The sequence below is a fragment of the Haliotis rufescens genome, unplaced genomic scaffold, assembly GCF_023055435.1.
Source record: "Haliotis rufescens isolate VD_foot unplaced genomic scaffold, xgHalRufe1.0.p SCAF_13, whole genome shotgun sequence".
Classification (NCBI taxonomy): domain Eukaryota; kingdom Metazoa; phylum Mollusca; class Gastropoda; order Lepetellida; family Haliotidae; genus Haliotis; species Haliotis rufescens.
Genome location: NW_025963813.1, coordinates 10,331,645 through 10,358,075, shown reverse-complemented (window position 1 = coordinate 10,358,075; position 26,431 = coordinate 10,331,645). Strand labels below are relative to the sequence as shown.

The 26,431-nt window shown below is 38.0% G+C and overlaps 1 protein-coding gene across 6 annotated transcripts in view; it reads right to left on the bottom strand.

Annotated features, from left to right (window-relative positions):
• LOC124139068 (pleckstrin homology domain-containing family G member 5-like) overlaps positions 1 to 26,431 on the bottom strand; it is a 242,894-nt gene that overhangs the window by 44,069 nt on the left and 172,394 nt on the right. For 5 of the 6 annotated variants that reach the window (XM_048394169.1, XM_048394167.1, XM_048394168.1 and 2 more), the window contains 3 exons: positions 16,652 to 16,749; positions 13,847 to 14,005; positions 9,302 to 9,460 (listed from right to left, as the gene is read on the bottom strand). In XM_048394169.1, the coding sequence (XP_048250126.1) occupies positions 9,302 to 9,460; positions 13,847 to 14,005; positions 16,652 to 16,749 (416 nt within the window). The remainder of the gene's footprint in view (positions 1 to 9,301; positions 9,461 to 13,846; positions 14,006 to 16,651; positions 16,750 to 26,431) is intronic. The other variant, XM_048394166.1, reaches the window with a different exon arrangement.

Genomic DNA, 26,431 nt, shown 5'->3' with positions numbered 1-26,431 from the left:
ATTTATGAACAATATAAACAACCAATAATCAAAAGGTGTACCTCTTAGAAACAATGATAGATCCTTTGGAACATTCTTCTATCATCTAAGAATATTAATCTATCATTTATCTTAAATGAAAACATTAATGACCTTGAATAAAAATTCACTGAGATTGCATTAATTACATGCTTTCCAATGATGCTAAGTCAAGGACCAAAATTCATGAGAGAAATTAAACAATAGCGGGATCTATTTCCTGTACAACTGTTTAAGGATTATCACTGACAGCGAAGTAGACTTCTGTTGCAGATTTTTACAGTGTGATCACAGGACTTGTGGCTGTGATGAGTTAGAGGTACAATATTCACAGGAACGATTAAATCTATTCCACTAAGTAAATACAGCCCTACCCTTGAAACCTGTTACTCTTATTTGTCACAAAATTTGGTCGACTATGACATCCATTTTGTGACATCACAAAGAACTATCATCAAAACAGCAGGGAACATCCAAGCACAACAATGGCTGCCAACCATTTCTTCCAGGGCTCTTTTAACCAATCATGGGCCAGAGCTCCTTTAACAGCCAATCAGTTGTGACCGTAAGCTGCAGAATACCCACTTGGTATGGACGTTTGAATGACTGTTCCTGTCTGCGAAATAAATGTCAATTTTTGTTCGTCTACTTGAACAATCACATCCCCTTCCTAACAATCACAGAGCCAACTTTATCATCAGAATATCACCCTCAGATTTATTATGAGGACAGCATTCCTGTTCCGCCAGCAACATTAGACACAACATCACCTCCATGTTGATAGTGCAGATAACAGCGTCTATTGTCAAGCAACAATACCCACGATGTTGCACCCGTCATGCTTCAGAAATAATGATGTCCCAACAAGCCTTGTATTGTATTTTTTAAGTCTTATTTTTTATGAAATATACATCATGGTGAAAAGACGTCTGGCAGCTTCATACGCTTGTCAGTAAATCATACAGCGTAATACTAGATTAATGTACCATGACTTCAAGATGGCCCAGCCTTCTCTTGTTTGTGATCTCTTGGTGTATAACAGTGAATATACAACAGGACGTTAGGCCACAATATACTGTATATTTTGGGAAGATATATATATATAGTACAGGTGTACGAATCTAAGCAGAAACTATTGGCATGTTGCGTATAACTGACATTTCTATTCAAGGTCATATACAAGGTCAGTGTATTAATACCAGCTTGATGCCACCTACATCCTTAATCCTAATATGGACCACCAGTGACATAAAAGGGATGATGATGATGATGATAACGCCGCTTTAAACAGTACAGCGTGTCAGCTTAATGTGGGAGGAAAGCCCGAAGTGATGCAGGTCTTGGATGTTTTACCACTTCTGTGAAACCCACGAGCACGGGTATGGTGCTGACAGACCTAGAAACATAATCAGGGCAACCGGGATTCGAACCCACAATCATAGGTTTCTGGCATGCCCAAGGGAGGCAACTCTACACAGCGAATTGCAGCAGCCTAGACGACTGGGCCCCCGATGACCCATGAAGATCAGGGGTAGAATAGGTCTTCAGCAACCTATGCTTGCCGTAAAAGGTGACTATCCTTGTCGTAAGAGGCGACTAGTGGGATCGGGGGGTCAGGCTCGCTGACATTGTTGATGTATGTCATCTATCCCATTTGCGTGGATCGATGTTCATGATATCAACCACTGGACTGTCTTGTCCAGACTCGATTATTTAAAGACCGCCATCATATAGCAGGAATATTGCTAAGTGCAGCGTTAAACAACAAACTAACAAACAAAACAAATAGTAGACATTACAGAACGTTCTTTAGTTCAGTTACGAATTTTGAATCGAGAATGTTTTCAAAATATTTTGTAGTGTAGTCTGGAATAGAAGTTGACATTTTGAAACTAGTGCCAGTAGCTTGAGAAATCTGCTTTGTGATTGGCTAATATCATTTCATTGGTCGGTCAAAGTTCGCACAAGGTCATGCTGATGTGATGTCCTCAGATCTTTGTTTAGCGGCTGTGATGAGATTTGATGAGACTGGCCCCAGCATCCCTGATCCCTGTTGTAGCCATCAGATTTGACAATCCACAGTGCTATTCAAATCCCGTAAATAAAAACGACAACACCCTTTCCGAACTCAGAAATCAGCCACAAGCAGAGTCCATAATACGATTCCTATTTCACAACAACATGTTTATGACATCATCACATGGTCAATAAACCTCGCATCATGACCACATAAGACAAATCAAATATATACCACAGACTATATTCTATAAATCACGCATTAAGAAGCAGGTAATATTCAGAAGAACCACCACAAGAGGCAGGTACATTTACCTGTCGAGTCCAGGCAAACATTCCTATGACCATCTGCAGTTCCTGAACCTCCCATAGGTATGTCCGTACTTGTCAAGCAAGTCTGGGTTGTGTCAAGCTCGTCCCAGGTGCAGTAAACTACCTACACAGCTAACACCTATAATTACCTGTAATCAGTCCAATCATCTGAAGCATGTACAGTAGCAGCATCACAAGGAAAGCCAACAGTCCCTTTGTGTTTCCCAACAACTACTCCTGAATGACACACTCAACCAGTCATCCGTGACAAATTTGGATTTAACCAAACAAATTTTTCAAACAAGAATATCTCACCTTACGAATATCCGTTATTAAACATAATAAAAACAATGTCAATAAATATCAGGTCTAAAAAATCTAAAAAATTGTTTTAATTATTATCATTAACATAAATTGTTGGCAAGGGTATATCATATCCAATGCCATATTACTCATAACCATGGTGTGTAACCCTGTGCGACATCATGGCAATATTACGGTAGAGCATGGTAGAAATATATTAGGAGCAATCTGTTGCAGAATAATCAATAACCGACTGGGAGTCAATATAAACTCGTCAGTCATAACAACACTGATTTTTTTTCATAAGTACAGCTTGTCAACATGACAGGGGATGCTAAATCACCATGGGTAAATTTAGAACAAATCAATTTCATATTTATTTCTATAGCTGACAATTTATCATCAACTAATGATTGTTGGCTGATTGTTTGAAGGCTGTAACCTAACAGCACTGACAGGGATAATTTATAAAGTGCAATTTTGTCACCTTGTTACTGTTAGTTTAAACAACAAACAATATTATGGCTTTAGCAAGAATAGATAACATAAGTTTGCCATAAAGTTTGATAGTTTAAATGAATTAAAACAATTAGTTTTTATTCATTGGTTTTTTAATCATGTGATTTGACTGCTGAATTTTATCGAGATTTTTTTTCTGTTACAAATTGATTTGCCTTAGACTGCCTTAAAGTACAGTCTTTCACCATGTTGGAAAAACTACAAAACAATCAACTTTGGATTTTGAAAAATACACACACAATAACCTATTCTTTTAAAATATAAGAAGTTTTTGTGCCATCAATTATGCAATGATCACAATTTGACCTGATTACTTACAGCTTCCGTGTATTGACGGTCAAGGAAAGAACATTCTCAGCTCCCTAGGAAGTATACAACCCAAGTTGCCTGTGAGGTACCAGAAGGTTAAAAGTCACATCATCTCATCCTACCGGGTACCCATTCACAGCTGGGTGAACAGAGGCACATATCGAACAAGTGACTTGCCTTAGGAGACACCACACGTGCTACATGTGCTTCAGTGTGGGGCAGGACCGTAGCCCTAGAAAGTCCCAGTAGCCAAGCTGCCGAACATGTCACCCATCTAACGTTGCTTAACTTCGCCTTATTTGTGTCCTCTGACCTTCCACAGGACTATGTGCCACCACAAGAATTAAATAAAACTGGCCTTAGGTGATAATAAAATTGTTGGTTGATTCAAATGAAATCTTTCAAATCTTCCATCCCATCTTGTTGAATATTTCCAGTTGAATGTACTTTTTGAGCATTCAAGGCATTCCAAAAGGTGAATATATTTACATTATTATTTTTTATTTACTCAAAGTTAAAGCCTGTATGGACAGCTGTAGTAGAGTACCCTTAATACTGTGGTAGAGTACCCTTAATACTGTAGTAGAGTACCTAACTACTGTAGTGGAGTACCTAACTATTGCAGAATAGTACCCTCACTAGTATAGTTCTGGACCCATCTTCAGCAACCCATGCTGACTATGCTTGTCGTAAAAGGCGACTAATGGGATCGGGTGGTCAGGCTCGCTGACTTGGTTGATACATGTCATCGATCCCAATTGCCTGGATCGATGCTCATGATATTAATCACTCGATTGTCTGGTCCAGACTTGATTATTTACAGACCGCCGTCATATAGCTGGAATATTGCTGAGTGCGGCGTTAAACAACAAACCAACCCACCAACCAACTATAGTTCTGTGCCGGCTCATCAAAAGAGAGCTTTTCCCACACAGGTTCTCCCAAACACACACAATCAATGTTGATACAATCTGCAAGTTATATCTGATGCAAAAAGTCTTGTATATCATCCAAACATATATGTTGCTTTTGTATGATCTGGGTACCGGAATACCATTATAGGAATATCATATCCAAGCCTGGAATTCTGTAGTACGGGATGACCCAAGAAAAATACCATAAGATAATAGAGGATATTATTAGCAGGAAGTGAATGTTTTACCAGGAAAGACTTTTTAATGCATATTTCCTTTGATCAAGCTCGGTCTTTGACATACTGTGATATATTTCTGTTTTATTTATGCCTGTTTCAACACAAGATGAAAAAGATCGTATAAGTAGTTATTAGGAATGTAGTTTCTCGTGGACATTAATTCTTTCGGTTTGGAAGATGTTGATAAGGGCAACTGGTCGAACATAAACTTGACTATTAACTGGGGAAGGCACTAAACCCTGTATAACACTCTCCATGCACTTTAATACTCAGGATTAAACCTGCTATTGTCATTTCATTCAGCTCTACATCTTGGAGTGAGATACCATTTTCCTCCCTCTTCGAAGAACATCTTCAGGTATCTGCTGTATTTCTTTAGGCCAAAAGAAGGTAACAAATTTGCTTCAACTTTTTAATCCAGGTTGAGTTGGGTTTAACGCCGCTTTGAACAGTATTCCAGATATATTTGGGTATGTCAGCTTAATGTGGGAGGAAAGCCTGGCTTACCTACAGTTAGTGAGTTGGGTTTAACGCCGCTTTGAACAGTATTCCAGATATATTTGGGTATGTCAGCTTAATGTGGGAGGAAAGCCTGGCTTACCTACAGTTAGTGAGTTGGGTTTAACGCCGCTTTGAACAGTATTCCAGATATATTTGGGTATGTCAGCTTAATGTGGGAGGAAAGCCTGGCTTACCTACAGTTAGTGAGTTGGGTTTAACGCCGCTTTGAACAGTATTCCAGATATATTTGGGTATGTCAGCTTAATGTGGGAGGAAAGCCTGGCTTACCTACAGTTAGTGAGTTGGGTTTAACGCCGCTTTGAACAGTATTCCAGATATATTTGGGTATGTCAGCTTAATGTGGGAGGAAAGCCTGGCTTACCTACAGTAAGTGAGTTGGGTTTAACACTGCTTTGAACAGTATTCCAGATATATTTGGGTATGTCAGCTTAATGTGGGAGGAAAGCCTGGCTTACCTACAGTTAGTGAGTTGGGTTTAACACTGCTTTGAACAGTATTCCAGATATATTTGGGTATGTCAGCTTAATGTGGGAGGAAAGCCTGGCTTACCTACAGTAAGTGAGTTGGGTTTAACACTGCTTTGAACAGTATTCCAGATATATTTGGGTATGTCAGCTTAATGTGGGAGGAAAGCCTGGCTTACCTACAGTAAGTGAGTTGGGTTTAACACTGCTTTGAACAGTATTCCAGATATATTTGGGTATGTCAGCTTAATGTGGGAGGAAAGCCTGGCTTACCTACAGTAAGTGAGTTGGGTTTAACACTGCTTTGAACAGTATTCCAGATATATTTGGGTATGTCAGCTTAATGTGGGAGGAAAGCCTGGCTTACCTACAGTAAGTGAGTTGGGTTTAACACTGCTTTGAACAGTATTCCAGATATATTTGGGTATGTCAGCTTAATGTGGGAGGAAAGCCTGGCTTACCTACAGTAAGTGAGTTGGGTTTTGAACAGTATTCCATTTATATCACAGTGTGTCAGCTTAATGTAGGAGGAAAGCCCGAAGTGATGCAGGTCTCAGACGTTTACTACTTCAGTGAACCCCAGGAACACGGGTATGGTGCTGACAAACCTAGAAACATAATCTGGCGAGCCATGCTCTTGGTTTCACTAATGTGGTGAATGTCTAAGACCTGCTAAAATGTCTTTTCTAACAGCTGCGATTTTGTTTGTTTGTTTGTTTGTTTGTTGTTTAACGCCGCACTCAGCAATATTCCAGCTATATGATGGCGGTCTGTAAATAATCGAGTCTGGACCAGACAATCCAATGATTAACATCATGAGCATCAATCCAATTGGGATCGATGACATTCATCAACCAAGTCAGCGAGTCTGACCACCTGATTCCGTTAGTCGCCTCTTACGACAAGCATAGTCACCTTTTACAGCAAGCATGGATTGCTGAAGACCAATTTTACCCCAGATCTTCACGGGTCCACACATGCGGTGATAGAACTGAAATACTGTTGGGTCACTCAGTCACTCACCCACTTATTGTATCTGTTTCTGTCCCACATACATTTCGTTTCAAGATGTCAATAGCAGAAATATGACCGTGGTTGCTTTAATTATTGGTGAGTTGGGCGATCTACCAATCCCTTCACACACGATTTCACCAAAATTTGAATTGAATGAAATGTTAAATAAAATTAATCAAATATGTTACAAACATAAGTCCAGATATACAACGAACATGTTTATAACCAGAGACATTGTAGTGTACTAATAGGATTAATTTGTGGATTAAGTCCGGATTTGTATTTCCGTTGTTGCGTGCTCGCTCAGACATTAATTCCACTGAGGTCTTTCGAGGTCAGAAAGGATCATACATAATTTTATAATGATTATTTCATGTCTCAGGGAGCTCTTTGACCCGTGAAGATCCGGGGTAGAATAGGTCTTCAGCAACCCATGCTTGCCGTAAAAGGTGACTATGCTTGTCGTAAAAGGCTACTAACGGGATCGGGTGGTCAGGCTCGCTGACGTGCTTGATGCATATCATCGATCCCAATTGCGTGGATCGATGCTCATGATATCAATCACTGGATTGTCTGGTCCAGACTCGATTATTTACAGATCGCTGCATAAAGCTGGAATATTGCTAAGTGCGGCATTAAACAACAAACCAACCAACCAATCTTTGACATCAGCTGGTAATGGGAAAATTTACTTAAATTTTGGAAGCCATGTGTTACTGCACGCTATAACCAACTTCGCACTATATTGAAGGGCGCAATAGCGAGGGAACACTGTACGTAAATACTGTATTCAAAAATCTAATTTCATAACCTTAAAAAATAAGGTCTTAAATCAAAGTGTATCCTCCGTGTATGAATCAAACAAAAAAAATGCCGCAAATATCTTAAATGTATCACCAATGTGTCAGAATTAATAAACAATTTGCAACACCTCATAAATCAGTCTTAGCCCCTAGCTCGAGTAAGCTGTATGCTTCACTATGACACGCCTTGAAATCTTACACCGAGGGGGATGACAAGTCTATTTTATACTGTGACTGCATTTGCATAACAAAACCGCTGACATTGGCACCCCACACATGGCCATGGAAGGCTCACTCCAGCTGTCACCCCTGGACGGTATCGCAAGTCACAACCAGTGAATCTAACCTGTCAACGACTACCTTTTCATCCTATTATAGGTCAGAATAACACACCATATTTTTCAGGCTTGCAGTCACCACACCATATTTTTCTGGTTTGCAGCTAATGTTGTTTGAAGGTTTTCTTAATAAAACAAACACTATCTGAAGTGATATTTTCTGGTGTCACGTCTGATCACATCTGCTGATATAATCACTTACCACAAACAGATCAGGTGACTCGTGAGAATTGTCCCTTCTCAGGGTGAGTGAGTGAGTGAGTTGGGTTTAATGCTGTTCACAAAGTATTCTCAAATCAAGGATAGGTCCTTCTTGTCTAATGATAAAAAAATAAAAAGCATGTGTTGTGGTCAAAATAGAAGGTGAAATTTACTCAAAGTTTTTTGTCCTGGCAAGTTTGAAACCCCCATCTCATACACTGAGGTGCATGTTTTGTACTAAACTTACACTTAGTCAATGAAAACATGTCTTTAAAATAATAAAAATAAATTCCTTCCAAAGAATCTTTCCTCTTCTGACGTTTTCAAGCAAACTTGACTTGGTTATTTTGATCTAGACTTGCCTAGGCTTTTAGTAAGAATAAAATACCTAAAAAATATAAATACCACAGTCATGGTGCAGGACTAGTTTTTTACCGACTTTTGTAATGTTGCTTCCATTGTCAGCAACATTCCAGCTTGGTGGCCTTAACAGAACACATCTGGGCTGGACAGGCCAGTGGTAGACAGCATGAGCAACAAGCCATGCTTCCAGACAAGCTCCTCACAGCAACAGCCTGTTACAGCAGCTCTCTACACTATTGCTGCCACCAGTCACAACTCCCCACAGTGCTAGGTGGCCACAACCATGCATGGAGTTGAACTCGTAACCAACCGGCGATTGTGATTACAAACAAGTCATGAGTGTCATGACGGAAAATACTCTTCCCCCACCTAACGTATTTTCAATGACGGCTGTAAATAATCAAATCTGGACCATACAAACTAGTTATTGATATTACAAGCAATGCTCCACACCATTGGGGTACATTGACACACCCTCAACCAAGTAACTGAGCCTGACCACTTGGTCCGTTTGGTGGCTTCGGCAGGATGAGGGACCGAGTCTAACCCTGGCATCCCCAAGGGTTCAGCTTGAATAGTGAAGGCAATTTAGCTTCAGCATTTCCCTTCATACACTGGCCACCCGTTAAGATCCGGGGTAGAATAGATCTTCAGCAACCCATGCTTGCCATAAAAGGCGACTATGCTTGTCGTAAGAGGCGACTAACAGGATCGGGTGGTCAGGCTCGCTGACTTTGTTGATCCATGTCATCGTATCCCAATTGTGTGGACCGATGCTCATATTATCAATCACTGGCTTGTCTGGTCCAGACTCGATTATTTACAGACCGCCGTCATATAGCTGGAATATTGCTGAGTGCGGCAGCAAACAACAGATAAACAAACGAACAAACAAACAAATCACAAAATGGCTGTGGACAATGAAAACATGTGTGATGTGAAGCTAAGAAGAGTTGTGTCCCTTACCTTATTGAGAGGAGCGAAGAGGTTGGCAAGCTTGTTAGGCGTTTTGCTGAGTTTTCTTCCCTCACTGAACGTGAGAGTTCCTTGTGGGCTGGTAGACGGGACGGAGAACGTCTCATCAATGGACAGGTTAATATTCCCTCGCCGCGATCGTAAGCTCCCCTGCAAGATCACTTGATGTTACAGGACATGACAACACCCAAGATACTTCTAATGAATATAAATAAAATATGTCCCGTTATGGATTCAAACAAATGCATAACACATTCAAAGTTGAAGGAACAAATACTTCTGAAATTACTTTTAATAAGATTTTACAAGTATTTGAATTTTTGTCTTTTCCACGCCATTTTAAAAGGGAATGACTTAATATTTGTGATGTATATTTTTAACAACATACCAAACAAGACTGAGAAAGACAACATACCGTATTCGACGTAATAAGCACCCCGCTCTAATAAGCGCCCACGGCGATAATTACTAACATATTGGCGAGTGAACAATCCCAATTAGCACCCCTTCCGATTGATCAATGTACACAAGATTTATTTATTCGCGTATAATACGCACTCGTGTGTTATAAGCACCCTTAATTATAGGCAATTAAATTCTGGAAAGATATATCTGTCGTATATGAACATTTCAGGCTGTCAGCACGAACCACGAAATTTATCTTTCAACTCTGTTTTTTCCACCAAAATATTATTCTAATAAGAGCCCCTATTTCTAATTTTGAGAGCGCCCTGGGCGCTTATTACGTTGAATACGGTAATTATTGTTGTTTATTAATGAAACAACAAACCTGCAGCTCAACAACATATTTAATAAGAGCCATGTTTCTACAAGGGCTGCTGTCATGAATTATGAAATACATCAAATCTACATTATAAATAAATGAAATACACGTCACTTTTAGAAACCATTCAGAACACAACACTTATTAAGACCTTGTAGAAATGACACCATAGCACCACATGCTCACAAGGGATGAAGACTGAAAAACATCATTCATAACTCTTTATCTCCTAATGATATCATTGCCTATTGAGTGAGTGAGTGAGTTTGGTTTAACGCCGCTTTTAACAGTATTACAGTTATATCGCGGCGTGTGAGCTTAATGTGGGAGGAAAGCCCGAAGTGATGCAGGTCTCAGACGTTTACCACTTCGGTGAAACCCACGAGCATGGGTATGGTGCTGACAAACCTAGAAACATAATCGAGGTGAACCAGGATTCGAACCCACAATCATAGGTTTCTGGCGTGCCTAAGGGACGCAACTCTGCACAGCGACTCGCAGCACCTTAGACAACTGGGACACCAGTCCCCCCCCCCCCCGATGCCTGTAGATAAACTATTACAAATAAATTATATATAATCAAAACAAAAACAACATTAAATACTTGTTTCTACATAGATCTCATTAAGCAACATCACTATGGAACAATGGGTGAGTAGTATATTCAATAATATTATTTCAACCTGTAACAGGTTCGAGTCTGGCTCAACCAAACTGGTGGTCGAGAGAATGACGACACGGTCAGCCACACAGTTGATGGTATAACCCTTGAAGGTTCAACAAAGAAGATCCGGGTTAGAATTAATTGTCTTCAGAAACGTAAGAGGTTGGATGGTTTGTGACTTGGTTTAAGCATGTCATCATATCCCACTTGTGTAGATCAAAATTCAAGATATCAATCACTGGATTGTCTGGCCCAGCCTCAATTGCCTCCAGACTGCCATCATACAACAGTGGTGAGTAAACTTTTAAACAAACAACCTAAACTTAATCTACAGCCATTGTGGCAACACAATCACCATTCTAGCCACTTCATAGCAAACATGGTAGTATGTTTGTTTGTTTGCTATTTTCATGGATACGGTGACATATATCAACCAAGTCAGTGAATAATCCAACCCTGTTAGTGGCCTGATGACAAGCATGGGTTGCTGAAGACCAATTCTAACCCGGATCTCCAAAGGGGGAATATTCTACGACCTATGAGGAAGTCTCGAATCTCGACTTTCAAGTGTCACAGAGATCTTCATGTGTTCAGTAGTAAAAGAGGACTCTTTGAACATTGAATGGTCAGCCATTTTTCTATATTTCTGATATTATGGACTGGCAATTAACATGATTGGTTGGTTGGTTTGTTGTTTAACGTCACACTCAGCAATATTCCAGCTGTATGACGGCGGTCTGTAAATAATCGAGTCTGGACCAGACAATCCAATGATTAATATCATGAACATCGGTCCACACAATTGGGAGCGATGACATGCATCAACAAAGTCATTGAGCTGACCACCCGATCCCGTTAGTCGCCTTTTACGGCAAGCATGAGTTGCTGAAGACCTGTTCTACCCCGGAATCCCATTATCATGAGCATCACCATGACATCAATTCTGTGGTTGAATATTATGGTTGTCTTTATCAAGTCTTTACATGAGTAAAGCAATATCAATGTGAAACTAAAGTTTAACACTCTTAATGGGCAGTTAGGGCGTATTTAACATGATTTTCTACAGAAAAATCACTTTGTGTTTTATACAAGTATATGACACTTCACAATATATATTCATCTCGTGATGTGCACACAAGTACACATTAAAGTGCATCTATATCTCTGCACCACCATCTGTGTGTTCTGCAAATTGTATACGCTGGAAATCAATAAAGTAATACAATGTATTTTCCCAATAACACAATCTGGATTTTGAAAAAAATGTCGACATCCATAAATAGGACGAATACTGAAAAGATATGGTTCGCAGGCTATGGATTTTCAAAATCTAGTGCAGGCGAAAAGCATGCTACTCTTTGTCATGAATAAACAATATAAAAAATAAAGTGTCTTTGTTGATGCTCTTGAAACCTTCTTCAGTGAAACCTCAAATACATAGCTCAATATAAAGTGTGAGAAGTGTGCAGAATCCTTATTTAGAACTGTGGTCCAATATTAGAGACTTGTGATCTGTTTCATATCTGTTTGGTTGTTGTTTAACGCCGCACTCAGCAATATTCCAGCTATATGACAGCAGTCTGTAAATAATCGAGTCCGGACCAGACAATCAAGTGATTGACATCATGAGCATTGATCCACACAATTGGGATACGATGACATGCATCAACCAAGTCAGCGAGCCTGACCACTCGATCCTGTTAGTCGCCTCTTATGACTAGCACAGTCACCTTTTATGGCAAGCTTGGGTTGCTGAAGACCAATTCTACCCCGGATGTCTCTAAAGCTAATGTCTAAAAGTCCCAAATTTGAATCAAAACTGTATTCCAATTACAACAAACTTAGCTATATAGAATATGTTTCTGAAAACAGGGCCTTAAAGGGCAAAATATTTACATAGTTTTTACAATAGTTAAATGCAGTGTTAAAATATCACTGAGTTTCAAAATTTCAAGATTTTGGACAAAAATGCTTATTTCCAAATTTGCCTGTTATGGCAGCAAGTTATCACATCCTAAATGTCTGATAAGCTTTGAAGTTTCACTGTTTTGGCTTTCAACAACTTTCTTGTCAATATACTCTTTACCAAAGTTAGCATTGTGTACATTTGCAGACACACTGATGGTGTGATACTACTGTGAGCTATATCGACTCCTGGCATCTAATAGAGTGACGTGCAGTGCATGAAGAAAGGGCTACCTGTGCAGATTTCATCAACAACTCAAATATTGATTATTATCTAAGTACACACAGCTGACATACATCTGTATGCCATCTGTGTACAATGTTCAACTGAGAAAGACAGTCCACAACAGAGACATTGATTGAAGTACACATAAAATCACCACCACAGCACTAGACAAGGGATCACTGACAGTCCTGGAAAACACAGGAGGACAATGTGTCCGACACAGGACACAGATGGACAATGTGTTCGACACAGGACACAGGTAATGGCAGAGTTCAACACAGTACACACCTACAGAGCTATAACTAAAGGAAAGAGTCTATATTTTGAGCAATACTATAAAAAATATAGAGAGATTTTTATTGATGCGAAAAGTTAGTGCAGTTCAAAAACCCATTCTGCTTTTATTATATCGAAGGATTTTATACAGAACTGCCAATTCCTAGACTGGAAAGTACATAGTTCACTTCTAAATTACAAGCCATACTAGAAAACTATGGATATTTACATTCAAGACAATATTTAATTTCTTTTTACTTAAGTTAAACTTATTAGAATTTCATATAGACATGTTGCCAAAAATTCTAATATTTTTCACCCATAAAAAATATACCCCAAATCATGAACTATACCAAACGCAGGAAATATTTTATTATATGTTTTATTGACATATTTTGAAAATCTTTTCTCTAAACGAATAAAAAAAATTAAAGTGACTATTACAGACAAACTGTCAGCCATTCAGAACAGGTACTGCCGTAGCTTTGAAGACAACACACAGATTACTATGGTAAACAAGCCATATACACCTTCCATGCAAGGGATTGTGGGATACTACAAGAGACGAGAGATGACAAGGAATATATATATATATACATATGTAAGTTCATGCAGACTTACAAAGGAGTCATCATAGACTTTCAAACCATCCCCAGATTTGCCCGATGAGTTTTCATTCTTTGATATACTGAAGAACTGTAGCGAGCCCCGTCGTTGTTTTACAGGCGGGGGCTCGAGTAGAACGGGGACTTGCGTGACCGATTCTCGTCGTGCGTTCTTCTACGTAAATGACAAATGGTGTTCAGGGTCGTAGAACATCGCCAAGGTACTGTTGTTCGCTTGTGTCAGTACACTACGGAGGACTAGTGTCAGGGTTTAGTATGGTTTCCAAGTTAAAGGGAAGGAGCTGTTTAGTAATTGTTGTTCGTAAATATGGGAGAAACGGGATATGTTATAGGTTACAGAACAAACCTTGTACCGCGTTACACAGCCAGCTGCTTCGGGCGTGTGGATTCAATCAACATAATCATTATTCAATCTGCATGCGGGTCTGATCAGGACCCACTTTAGTGAGTGAGTGAGTATGGTTTTATGCCGCTTCCTGCAGTAAATTTTCCAGCAATATCACGGCAGGGAACACCAAAAATGGGATTCACATTGTACCCATGTGGGGAATAAAACCGGGGTCTTTGGCGTGATGAGGGAACGCTTTAACCACTAGGCTACCCCACCGCCGCTAATAAACATGAAATTTACTGTTATTACTGTTATTTACTGAAATAACTTGTTAGATTTCCTTGGATATTAGTGGTTATTACCAATAAGTCAGGTTTCCATGGTGTTGCCTTGGGAAGAATGCAGAGAGATGAGTTTTCTTATTAGTTCAATTAATTTTTAAAAATTGTATACAAATGTTCTACGTCAATATGAAGAGAGCCAAAGAAGTTAATTTATCAGATAAACTGTTGCCAGGGTTGATTTGAAGTTAATTACTCTTGCAAAATTTCATTTTAAGCATATTTACCATCAAACACATTATTTTATTTTATTTGTACCACCAGGGGCAGGTCATCCATAAAAAATATTAAAAAAACCAAAAAAAACGGCTTTTGAACTGACAATGATAACAGTGTTCATTAAAATAAATTTAAATTTTCATTCAAAATTATTAAGCAGCATCAGAAGGTCTGGATCCATTACCATTTGTAGTCTCTATCTATAGTGATACAAATATTATATTGCAACGCGGACTGGCTGATCAACCAATCAAAATCATTCTACTGCACAGCAAAGGGGAGGGTGGAGTATGGGGGGATGGGAGACTAGGAGATTGCGTGAGATTGTGAAATATGTGGCTCCCAAACAGGGACTCTGAATAATGCCGTGAGGGTGCTGTGAAAGTGTCCCAGCATTGCAATGTCAAGCTGAAGGATTTGGGGAATAATTTCCATGTCCTTAACCTCGGACTGTTGTATATCCAACCAGTGTATGAGCAGGCCTTGCTTCATCATATAATATCATACTCCATCATTCAATCAATAACCTTTATTGTTTTCCCGACATTAATTCATCATTACAGCAAATAATGTAAAATCAAACAAATCTTGATGAAAATTAAGTTTCGGTTTCCTTGGAATAAATTATTTATATTTGACTTTTTCTAAATTTCTTGGTTACATATTTTCCACAAAATAACCATTAATTAGTTAGGTTTTGGCTAGGAAACAAATTGTTTCCTGAACTATGTGCTATTCTTTGTATTTGATATGCACCCTTTTTAAAATGCTTGTTTCATACCAAAAGCAGTTAATACCACGAGTGAATATTTTTCCCTATTTTTACATCTCCACTCGTCAAATATTTCAGTTGACATAAATGTTCTTTTTTATTTCTTAAAATATTACAATATTTTTTAAAATTAAAAAATAAAAAAAATAAAAAAATAAAAATGTCAAAACTGTCAAACTTGATGAAACCCATAACCATACTTGCAAACACCATCTATCTAACATTCCATATTTAATTCCAGGTTTTCAATACTCCTATACCGCCTTCATTCTAAGCATCCAGTACTCCAGCCTCAAGAGACTGCAGGTTAGTAGGTTAAATATTGGGTTAATATGTTACATGTTAGTAAAGGTAAGTATTATAAAACACAATGCTGTAGTACAATTGGCATTGAACATTTCACAAACAAATGTCATGTTATTGGCATGTTAAGAAGCATTTAATATAACAATCAAACATAAAGCACACAAAACAATTATCTTTATTGTGATGGGGTATATTATTCACACTGAGGATGAGCTCGGAGACATAAAATATTTTTAACATATATTAAAATATATTAAACAGAAATGGCACCTGAATTTTATAATCTTGTTATTTGTAAAAAAATAACAGAAAGATTTCTTTAACTGGAAATACCGTGATTTTAAAACCACAAAATGTTCTAGAAGGAATATATAAACATTTTTGACAGAACAAAAGTTCTTTTCTCAAAACAAAAGCCAAAAGCATTCTAGCATAAACATATGGATCAAATTTAATATTTCTCAAGTTAAGTCCTCTTTCACTAAGATATTAACAATTTCTTCCTAGAAACAGGAAAATAACAGTTTTTTCATAAATAAAAAATCAACCAAAATCATTCTTATGTTCATTGTAACAAAACCTTCTAATATCATGTTCTTGTGAACTAAACAAGTATTATTTTTTCAAGCAAAAGTATTAAGAATCCCCTAATTTGTTCAGTCTATATACTTTCACTCATCACACAGTTATCTTTGGTGAAAAGGGCTCTGAATTCCTCGAGCTGCAGTGGTTTCACTCTTTGACTGACATGTTTAGTTTAACTTCAGTGTTAAGCTGATCTCACTGCACTTCATCCCACAGACAGTCAACTGCGTCCCCGCAAGAACTTACCCCGGCTGACTTTGTTCCTTTCGTTGAGGTGGACTTGGACGCACTTGACGGCCGACTACTTGATGCGCTCCGACTTACAGCAGAATCACTATCTTTTTCTGAAAAACAACAATAATGATCAGTATTATGCAAAATCTAAAGAGCATGTCTAAAAAACCAAATACACTGAAACCTAGACTAACAGCTAGTCTCTTAAATGAAAATATTATACAGAAAAAACAGTTATCAAATGATCTTGATAAAAAAAAAGAAAAAAGAGGCCACAGACTCTCCTGATTTTCAGAGAGAGAGAGAGAGAGAGAGAGAGAGAGAGAGAGAGTTTTAGCTGCCAACACTTCCCTGTATCCAAAAAATTATTCTTTACATAATGTTGAGATTCTGTATTATGATAAATGAACACAATAATAATCAGCTTTTACAAAAAAAAGGATCTATACCAGAATGCACACATAACCAAAAGCATTTTCAAATTGCAACAAAGAAAACCCAATACTGCTTTCATTTTTCCATATTTGAAAATGATGATAACAATGTCGTCTCATAACTTGCCAGGCTGAAATAATTCCAGGATGCACCACCCCAACACCAACTATGAATTATCTGTATCAGTCCTTATCCCAACTCCTTTCAATGATCAGCACATTTCAAGGTCTACAAAATGGTCATGAATAATATTTCAGTTTTATCACAACGTCAAGTCAATGTCTCAATCTGCTCATGCATTTTGCCACACAATATTTGTTTGAAAATTATTCTTACCCCATTGATCCTACATTCATATTATTACAATTTATCCTTCTGTTGTTATTCTGTACCCTTTTCTCACTCATTAACGTAAACTGTTGTCACTGTTAATCGCTCACCAACCATGTATAATTCTGTACCATTCTCAGATTATTTGTCAGGTGTCCCCTGCCATGGTATTGCTGGAATATTGCTAAAAGCAGCGTAAAACCATACTCACTCACTCACACTATTCAATCTTGTTTGACAACAAAATACCAAAACATTGTCATGAAAGTACATTTAGGAAATTATTTTCCAGAAATCGTGTCAACTTTGTCATCCTTCATCTTCTTAGAAATGGCTATAAAAAATGTTTATCCTACATTCACAGATTTCTGAAATTGTCTATCCTGATATGTAGGGAGACCTCACTAAACCATTTTTGATACACATAATATCTGCAGAATATCAACCCAGTCACCACCAGATTCAATGCCAAGGCAGCCTCAACTCCAGTAATCAACAATTGCCGATTGTTCATAGTGGCTGTCGTCGTCATCAAACAATCAAACAATCAAACGTCATTTCACATTCTGGAGCTTCTACAGGGAGGCATTAATCCACAAGGGTGCCGTCAGCTCCTGGCATCATCTCAAGCAAACTCCGCAGCAGCTTATGATACTACCAAGGTTGACACAATAAAAATAACATTTTGATTGCCTTTGATTGCTGGGGCCATTGAATAGGATCATTGTGTTCGGGTAATTTTTGATGGAGGGTCCGGCCTCTTCTTTGTTTTCTCAAGGTCTGGAACCAACTGGCAGCAAATTTTCTATTTTAAGCAATTCTATTTTTTACTTTCACAGATAATTACGAACAGATAAGGAGATGGCGGAATGACCTTTAGGTTAAAGATCAAGGTAAAAGGATGAACATTGCTGAGCTCCGCACCCACCTCAAGAATGAAAGAAGGTCGAGTCAAATGATGGTGAATGCGCTATTTCAATAACGTTTATTTTCACTCCATCTTTTGGATGAAAAAATATATTGCCAGATGAGATAAAGCTTTGTAATGGTAAAAGAAATGTTCAAATTGACAGAATGAATTGAATAACCACAGCCCTGAAGACGAACTAAACTCCCTTAAACGTACAATTTTTTTCTATCATCTTTAATGCGACAATGCAACACTTGAAGTTTATTTATTCCCAATTTGTTTCATCTGCCAAATTTTTATCGACCGACATCATTGAAATCCGATGCCAGTAAGGCATGAAATGTTAATGTTTTTCGAGGTTAAATTACAAGCATGGTTTAAAAAAATAATAATCTTAGAGCAAAACAGATCCCCACGGCTGTTGTTAGAGACAGTTAAAGAGGATCGGATGATTACAATAATTGAGATAGCTGATTGAGTGTCATAACCCAACAGGGGGCACGGGTGGCCCAGTCGTCTAAGGCGCCGCGATTCGCAGTGCAGAGTTGCGTCCCTTGGGCATGCCAGAAACCTCTGATTGTGGGTTCGAATCCCGGTTCGCCTCGATTATGTTTCTAGGTTTGTCAGCACCATACCCGTGCTCGTGGGTTTCACCGAAGTGGTAAACATCTGAGACCTGCATCACTTCGGGCTTAAATCCTCCCACATTGAGCTGACATGCCGTGATATAACTGAAATACTGTTAAAAGCGGCGTAAAACCCAACTCACTCACTCATAACCCAACAGCAGGGATAGTTGCTGTAGCTATCAATCACTGGTTTGCCTGGGGAGGATGTTCTCATTTAGCTGGAATAATGCTGAGGCATAAAAGAACATTCACTCACTATTATAAAATGGAATATCAAGGCTCTGGTAAAATAGGTTGTCATTGTTTTCAATAGGGTATGCTTTGTATAACTTTATTAGCCTGGCAAATAAGCATAATAAAACTAGATTAAAAGGTATTGAAAGTTCTAGCTAGAAATATTTGGTCTACTAATGATTTGTCTGTTGTTTAATGCCGCACTCAGCAATATTCCAGCTATCTGGATCAGACAATCCAGTGATTGACATCATGAGCATCGATCAATGCAATTGGGATACGATGACATGCATCAACCAAGTCAGCGAGCCTGACCACCCGATCCCGTTTGTTGCCTCTTATGACAAGCATAGTCACCTTTTATGGCAAGCATGGGTTGCTGAAGACCTTTTCTACCCCGGAATCTTCATAGGTGGATTTATTAAGAGAGACCGTACAGTACACCACCAAAGGACAGTGTTCAGGGAAGCAGTAGCCGTATCAGTTATCTGGCATAAACAGGAACCGGGCACTTGACCATCAAGCCAAGGAGGTTCCGGAATGACCACCAGCCCAAGATTACCATGGTTCAAACAAACAACTTCATAAACTCTCCAGAATGGGAGAAAGCTGGTAGCAAATATGTACAAATTTAGGAGGTAACATTTTTAAGACACAAAATATCTAAAGCTGCCAAAATGTAAAACTCTGCCTCAAGTGCTCCTATCTTGAGAACCACGCATATATATCTGGTTGGGTGCCAAGACCCGAATGTTCGGGGCAATCCTGTCTATTGATAGAACAGGGTGGGAGCTTCCACTGAAAATATCAATGACCTTGTGCCAACTCAACATGATGTCACATTCTGAACACTTATTCCAAATTTCATGTTCGCAAGTTTCCGTAAAGAGTCTGCAACTCGTGTCAGGCTGTCTTTTGACCTTGACATTGTGGAATAGATGTATAGATATTTGTTAATAATGAATTACAACTTCCAAGAGGAAGCAATAGAAGGACACTGAGCTTTGGAACAAATGTTAACAGTCATCACAGAATCCATAAAGTTTGATGACAAACATTTATGTCGTGAAATTAAAAAAAAAACCTTTACTTATTTATTAGGCGTTCTTTTTTCACAGGTGAGTTTCAGCAAAAATAATCAGTTTCAGTTCATGATGATAATGTGACGGGGCAATTTCTGAATTCTAGTTCCAGTTCCTTGTGCTTGTTCATGATGGCTGTTCCACCAATGATCCTGCAAAGACTATTTTAACGCACCTTCATTGATATCATTGTCATCGAACCAAGATTCCTCCTCTGACAAGTGTCTCCACCTCTTATCTCTGACAAGTGCTTTCACGAACACCTGGTGTTATCACTGATTTTCAGTGATCCATTCATAATATTTTTTGCCTTTTTATGCCCAATGGAATCTTTTTGGGCAGATTATTCTCTGGCGTTAACATTTTATATTCGTGCTCTGACAAATGTCTTTGTTATAGTGCCCAAATGAACGAACATTAAAGTTAATTATCAGAATAACATGAAATTATCAGAATTTAAAAGAAATTAGTTAGTTACTAAATTAGTTAAAATTTTCTCCACTTTTAAGTTGTTCTCTAAGCATTGTTTTGAGTGAGTAAGTGAGTGAGGTTGGTTTTACGCCCAATGTTTTAACCACTTACCCCACAGCCCCATTTTAAAAATAAATAAATTCATTGTTTAATTGTCTTATTGCTATCGGATACATGAGACTATCAAATTGAACATATTTCATTTGTTCTCAGATGGACAACAAAAGAAAAATGCAAATTAATTAAACTACATATTTATTTTTTAATGATTAAGAAGCAAAAGAGTATCAAACGATGTTTTTAAACACTGTGTTCTCCTCATCCAGCAAAGCACTGCCTATCTTACCATCCAAGGACTTCCCTCAAGGGCCATATGACAATAGACTGTAAAATGAATCAATAGAATCTTTGAATAATTAACTTTAGAGCCTTAGTTTGACGTCATGACCCCTTATATTCAGGAATAATTGTTAGATTGACAAGTTGATTAAAAAATACACTGCACTGGTTGAAAAATAAAAGAATGGCCAACAATTCCATCTTAACAGTTAAACATTTTCGATCACTTGCATCATCAGCTGAGTGTAAAAGGCTTGATATTAATGCACGAGACAAAAAAAAGAAAATATTGTATACCTGGGAAGTGAGAAAACAAGAGAACGTTCACAGAAACAAGCCATTTTAATATTCATGAATAATGTATTTGTGAAACCGGTTCTTCAAACTGAATTAATTTTTAATGTTTCTGAAGCCCTGAGATGCTATCGAGGAAATACTTAATGATGTCACACATCAGAGCAATGCAAGGATTTTACATGTGTTGGGATACATTTGCTGGGCATATATCAACATGCATGGGCAAACACACACATTAATGCTTCAAATATTACATTGCTTTCCAAACAGAACGAGCTGGTTTGCAGAAGATTATGCATCAGAGGTGTTAGAATCTAAGCAGAAAAGAAGGCTAAATACACAGAAGATACTATTGAAATACACTAGATGTGCCGTCACGAAATCCAAATTATACATTCGCCTTCAAACATTTTAATTCTTTATATGGCATATATCACAAAACATTCTGACAAAGAACGATGGTCCTATTCTTATTTTAGTTGTCTAGGTATTGAATGATTCAGACATAAAACGAATGCTTTCCAAAAAGCATTGTTCACTTTTACTACATTCTTGTTACTGTTAAATCTTTGTGAATACAAAACATAATATGAAAACAAATCTCAGAATGTAAAAAATGCCTCAATGCTTCAAGTCTCAATCCATGCCAGAAGACCTTTCTTTTAACAAGACAATTATTGATTATACTTTATAAAGTAGTTTATTAAAAAATCATTGGAAAATCCTTCCCAGCGCAGATCTTGAATACATTCTTTTCAATGGAGACCACACCACTAAGCTAGTCCCTATTCATCACAGACAATTTCGAGCTAATCTAAGTGGTTAAGTCCGTCATATATCTGCACAGCAAACTTTAAAAAAATGCCGATGCTTAAAACATCAGTTAAATATACAAACCTCATAAAATTACAAAGACTAAAATTTTGGTTCAATTTTGGTTCTTGCAAAAACGATAAAAATGAATCTGCACCTAGTTCATTTGAAATAATATACCAATTTAAATGCTTTGCGTGTTATCAAGAATGATATTCTGAAGAAAGTATTTTTTAACCATTGCTTTTAAAACAGCAAGGAAAATTCAAAATTAGTAGCCTAAAGACATAATATCATAATAAATAAATTTGACAAAATCCTTTCCATATTCATAAGAGTGAGTGAGTGAGTATGGTTTTACGCCGCTTTTAGCAATATTCTAGCAATATCACGGCGGGCATATTCATAAGAAATCTAAGAGTTCATTGTATGATTCTGACTAAGTAATCTGCCCAGCTAGTAGTGGAGAATATGTATTAATCATGCCTGTCGTGTCTCGAAACGATTTTGCTAGAAATCCAAATTGGGTAGGAGTTTAAAATACTACTAGATTCAGGAAATTTTCTGATTTGAATCATATTTCAATAAAACAATGAAAATAGGAGAATGTGAAATTCAATCTTATATACTGCCCAGCATGCTTCAAAGTATTACTGTATCAAAGAAAATAAAGTTCAGATGAAATATGTACAAGAAAGTACAAATAACTTTGACAATGAATCTAAGACTTGCCACGACTAATTTTGATGTACACTAGATTTGTAATTATTACACAAAGATTGCAATTATAAATGCAGCAATATTTCGGAAATATAAAAAACACCAGTCTTGATTATCCACCGATACAGATTCCATTGGGCGCAAAAGGCAAAATAGCAGTGAAATAGCAGTGAAAATTATAAGATTAGATACTGAAAATCAGTAATGACATTGGTGTTCGTGGAAAGGGTAAGCCTGTCCTGCCCAACTGACCACCGCTACTCACAATTTGCATAAAAAAAAAAGTTTTAACATGATAGAGACTTAACATGCATAAACATATACAGGCATCAATTATTGATCATCCAGCCACATGAACATCACCAAGTGCTGTCTACAAAGAACTCATGGTACTAACAGTAATTACTGCCCTTGGATATTCTAGGTAAGCCTGCAGAACTCTCTGCATGTCCACTGTCACGTTGATACTTCTAAATGTCAAGCTAAATTTTTGATGAGCAAAGTATCTGGTTAACTTACCATGGTGTACGTGGAGGTAACCTGAGAGGAAAGTAATCATAGTTGTTTGGTAAGTGGCACATAAGTTCATGAAAGTTGCCATCACCAGAGAAGAGCAATGATCTGATTAGTTGATAGTCCCACAGAACGATGTCTTCCACACAACTATCAATCTCAGTTCTTCCAAATGAGACTAGACTTCAACTTCAAGGAATGCATATCGAAAAATCCTTTTTTCAGAAACAACATCCACTTGGAAAAATCAAATAATTACTGTTAATCATATCATGCTTATGACTGGCCTTCGCAGTAATAGCAAGAACTTGTCAATTTGGGAAATCGAATTAACACATCTTCATTAATTGCTGTCTCCGTACATTTACCTGGCTACCGCTAAACTGAACCACTGTGTCTGATTATTGCCTCAGAATGTCAAACGAAGACATTGGCAAGTTAAAGAAGCTGTCAAAATTCAAGGTCACTGTCATGGTGTAGCGGCCTCGCAAACAATGCGGATAAATCTACTTTGTCTCGAAACATCCGTGTGGACATTTAAGAAACAATAGCAACTCTGGACTAGCAAATATTGACATGAAACAGCTTGTGGAAGGCCAGAGTGAGGCTTGTCGCGATCAACGGTTTACAGGGGATTAGATTAGGAGGTAGTGCTTCGACAAAACAGTAAATGTGTTTGGCACTGTTGAACAAACAGCCAATGCATACACAGGTCTGTGGCCGCAAAACTGTCAAACTTTGACATTTCATGTGAAATTTCTGTTTTGGCCGATCGTAAACCTTGGGGACAAAAGCCGGAACTCCAAAGTCAATTAACATCATTTTTCTTTTACGGAGCCTATTATTAGTAATTGTACTTTTTAATTTAGGCTTAAATGAAAGTTAGGTACTCATGACTTAATGTAGAGGAGCAGCCAACCATCACTGAATGAAAGTCAAATTGTCCAAGATACAACATTATATACGAAACAGTGAACAATTTCAATATTACAACAGATCGATTACTAACAGAAAAACTGAATAGCACCACAATGTTTAAACTAGGATGTTTCTGCATCGATCCCAAGTACATGGAACGATGCTCATGATATCAATCACTGGATTGTCTGGTCCAGACTCGATTATTCACAGACCGCCGTCATATAGCTGGAATATTGCTGAGTGCGGCGTTAAACAACAAACCAAACTAAAAAAAAACCCTTGTTGTGTGATGTCATAGCACTGTATGACATCATCAACAGAATGTCACTGTTCGTACGAAATTTGGGAATGTTTTTAACCAGTTGCAATGCATTTAGCTAAGTCGAAATTATGGCCAGTGTCACAAATAATTTTATCCATATTTGGTACAATATTTTACAAAGTTAAGTATTATTAATCATATTTTATCATCATATCCATATCATGACCATACCATACAAAACCACACATATACCACACCAATATCTATACCATACAACTCCATACCATACCATACCATATCATACCTGAATGTATCATCCATATACCATGCCATACCATATCATACCATACCTATATACATGTATATGATACCCATATACCATGCCATAATTTACCATACCTCTATATATCATACCCAAAAACATTGTGTACTATACCTATAAATATTATATCCATATACCATGCCATACAATACCATTATACCATATCATACCCATACCATACCTATATATATCATACCCATATACAATATCTCTATATAGCATACCCATATACATATACCATACCTATATATCACACAATACCTGGGGCGGTCGGGTAGCCTAGTGGTTAAAGCGTTCGCTCATCACGACGAAGACCCGGGTTTGATTCCCGACATGGGTAAAATGTGTGAAGCCCATTTCTGGTGTCCCCCGCCGTGATATTGCTGGAATATTGCTAAAAGCGGCGTAAAACCTATTTCACTCACTCACTCACTCACGCAATACCTATATATATCATACCCATATCATATCATACTCTTACCATACCATACCCACATACCATACCATACCTATTCATATCATTCCCATATACCATACCATATCCATATCATACCCATATCATGTAGAGTATTCCTATCAGAGAGCTCCTATTCCTCCGAGTGAGCAAGGGGCACTTTGTCTGCACAGTAGTCGGTCACGATCAGGGCTCAATTCACATGTCGACCAAATAAAAGCAGCGTCTCAATCTAGAATTGGGTACAAGGTTTTTATACATTGTTCTAAACCATCTGACTTAAACGGCTCTCTAAAACCAGGTAAGGAGGACTGATCTGTTATTTCGGAATCTTAAATACGGACAACGCAACCAGTGCCAGAAGCTGGCCTCTGAGAGCCAGGTAAACATGCCGGCTCCCCGTCAAACACTCCACCATAGGAAATCCCTCACCTTGCACATAGTTCACTTTTCAATAGCTCCAATAAGTCACAAGCATACCGAAGGATACTAGAATATTTCAGGCCCCCTCCTAGTGGCAGGGAGTGTGTAGATGTTGGCGTCCATGTTTGTACCCCCACCTCCGTGTTTAAAGTATTGCGGGGCAGGTTTAACTCGTTGACATCTTGCCATTCCCTATGCCACATATGTTGTGTAACGTTGCAACTGTTACAAGTTGTCACCGATGCTGCTTACAAAACTGTGATGAACTGTGACTGTTGATCGGAATTAATTCTTTCACAGAGAGAGTTCACTGGGGATTTTTATTGCATATTTCAGGTGTTTCATAGACTGAATTTTTATCTCCTTAAACTAACTATTCTGTGGCATTGATCTTATGAAAATGCTTCAAGTCGGCTTTACAAATATGGACATGGTGGATTAAAATTTTCAAGGTAGACTTAGCAACCAAAATTTAACATGAAACATTGAAATTCTGATTTGAGTGAGTGAGTGAGTGAGTGAGTGAGTGAGTGAGAGAGTGTGGTTTTATGCTGCTTTTAGCAATATTACAGCAATATCACGGCAGGGGACACCAGAAATTGGCTACCACCCACAACACAACAAGCCCCCACCAACC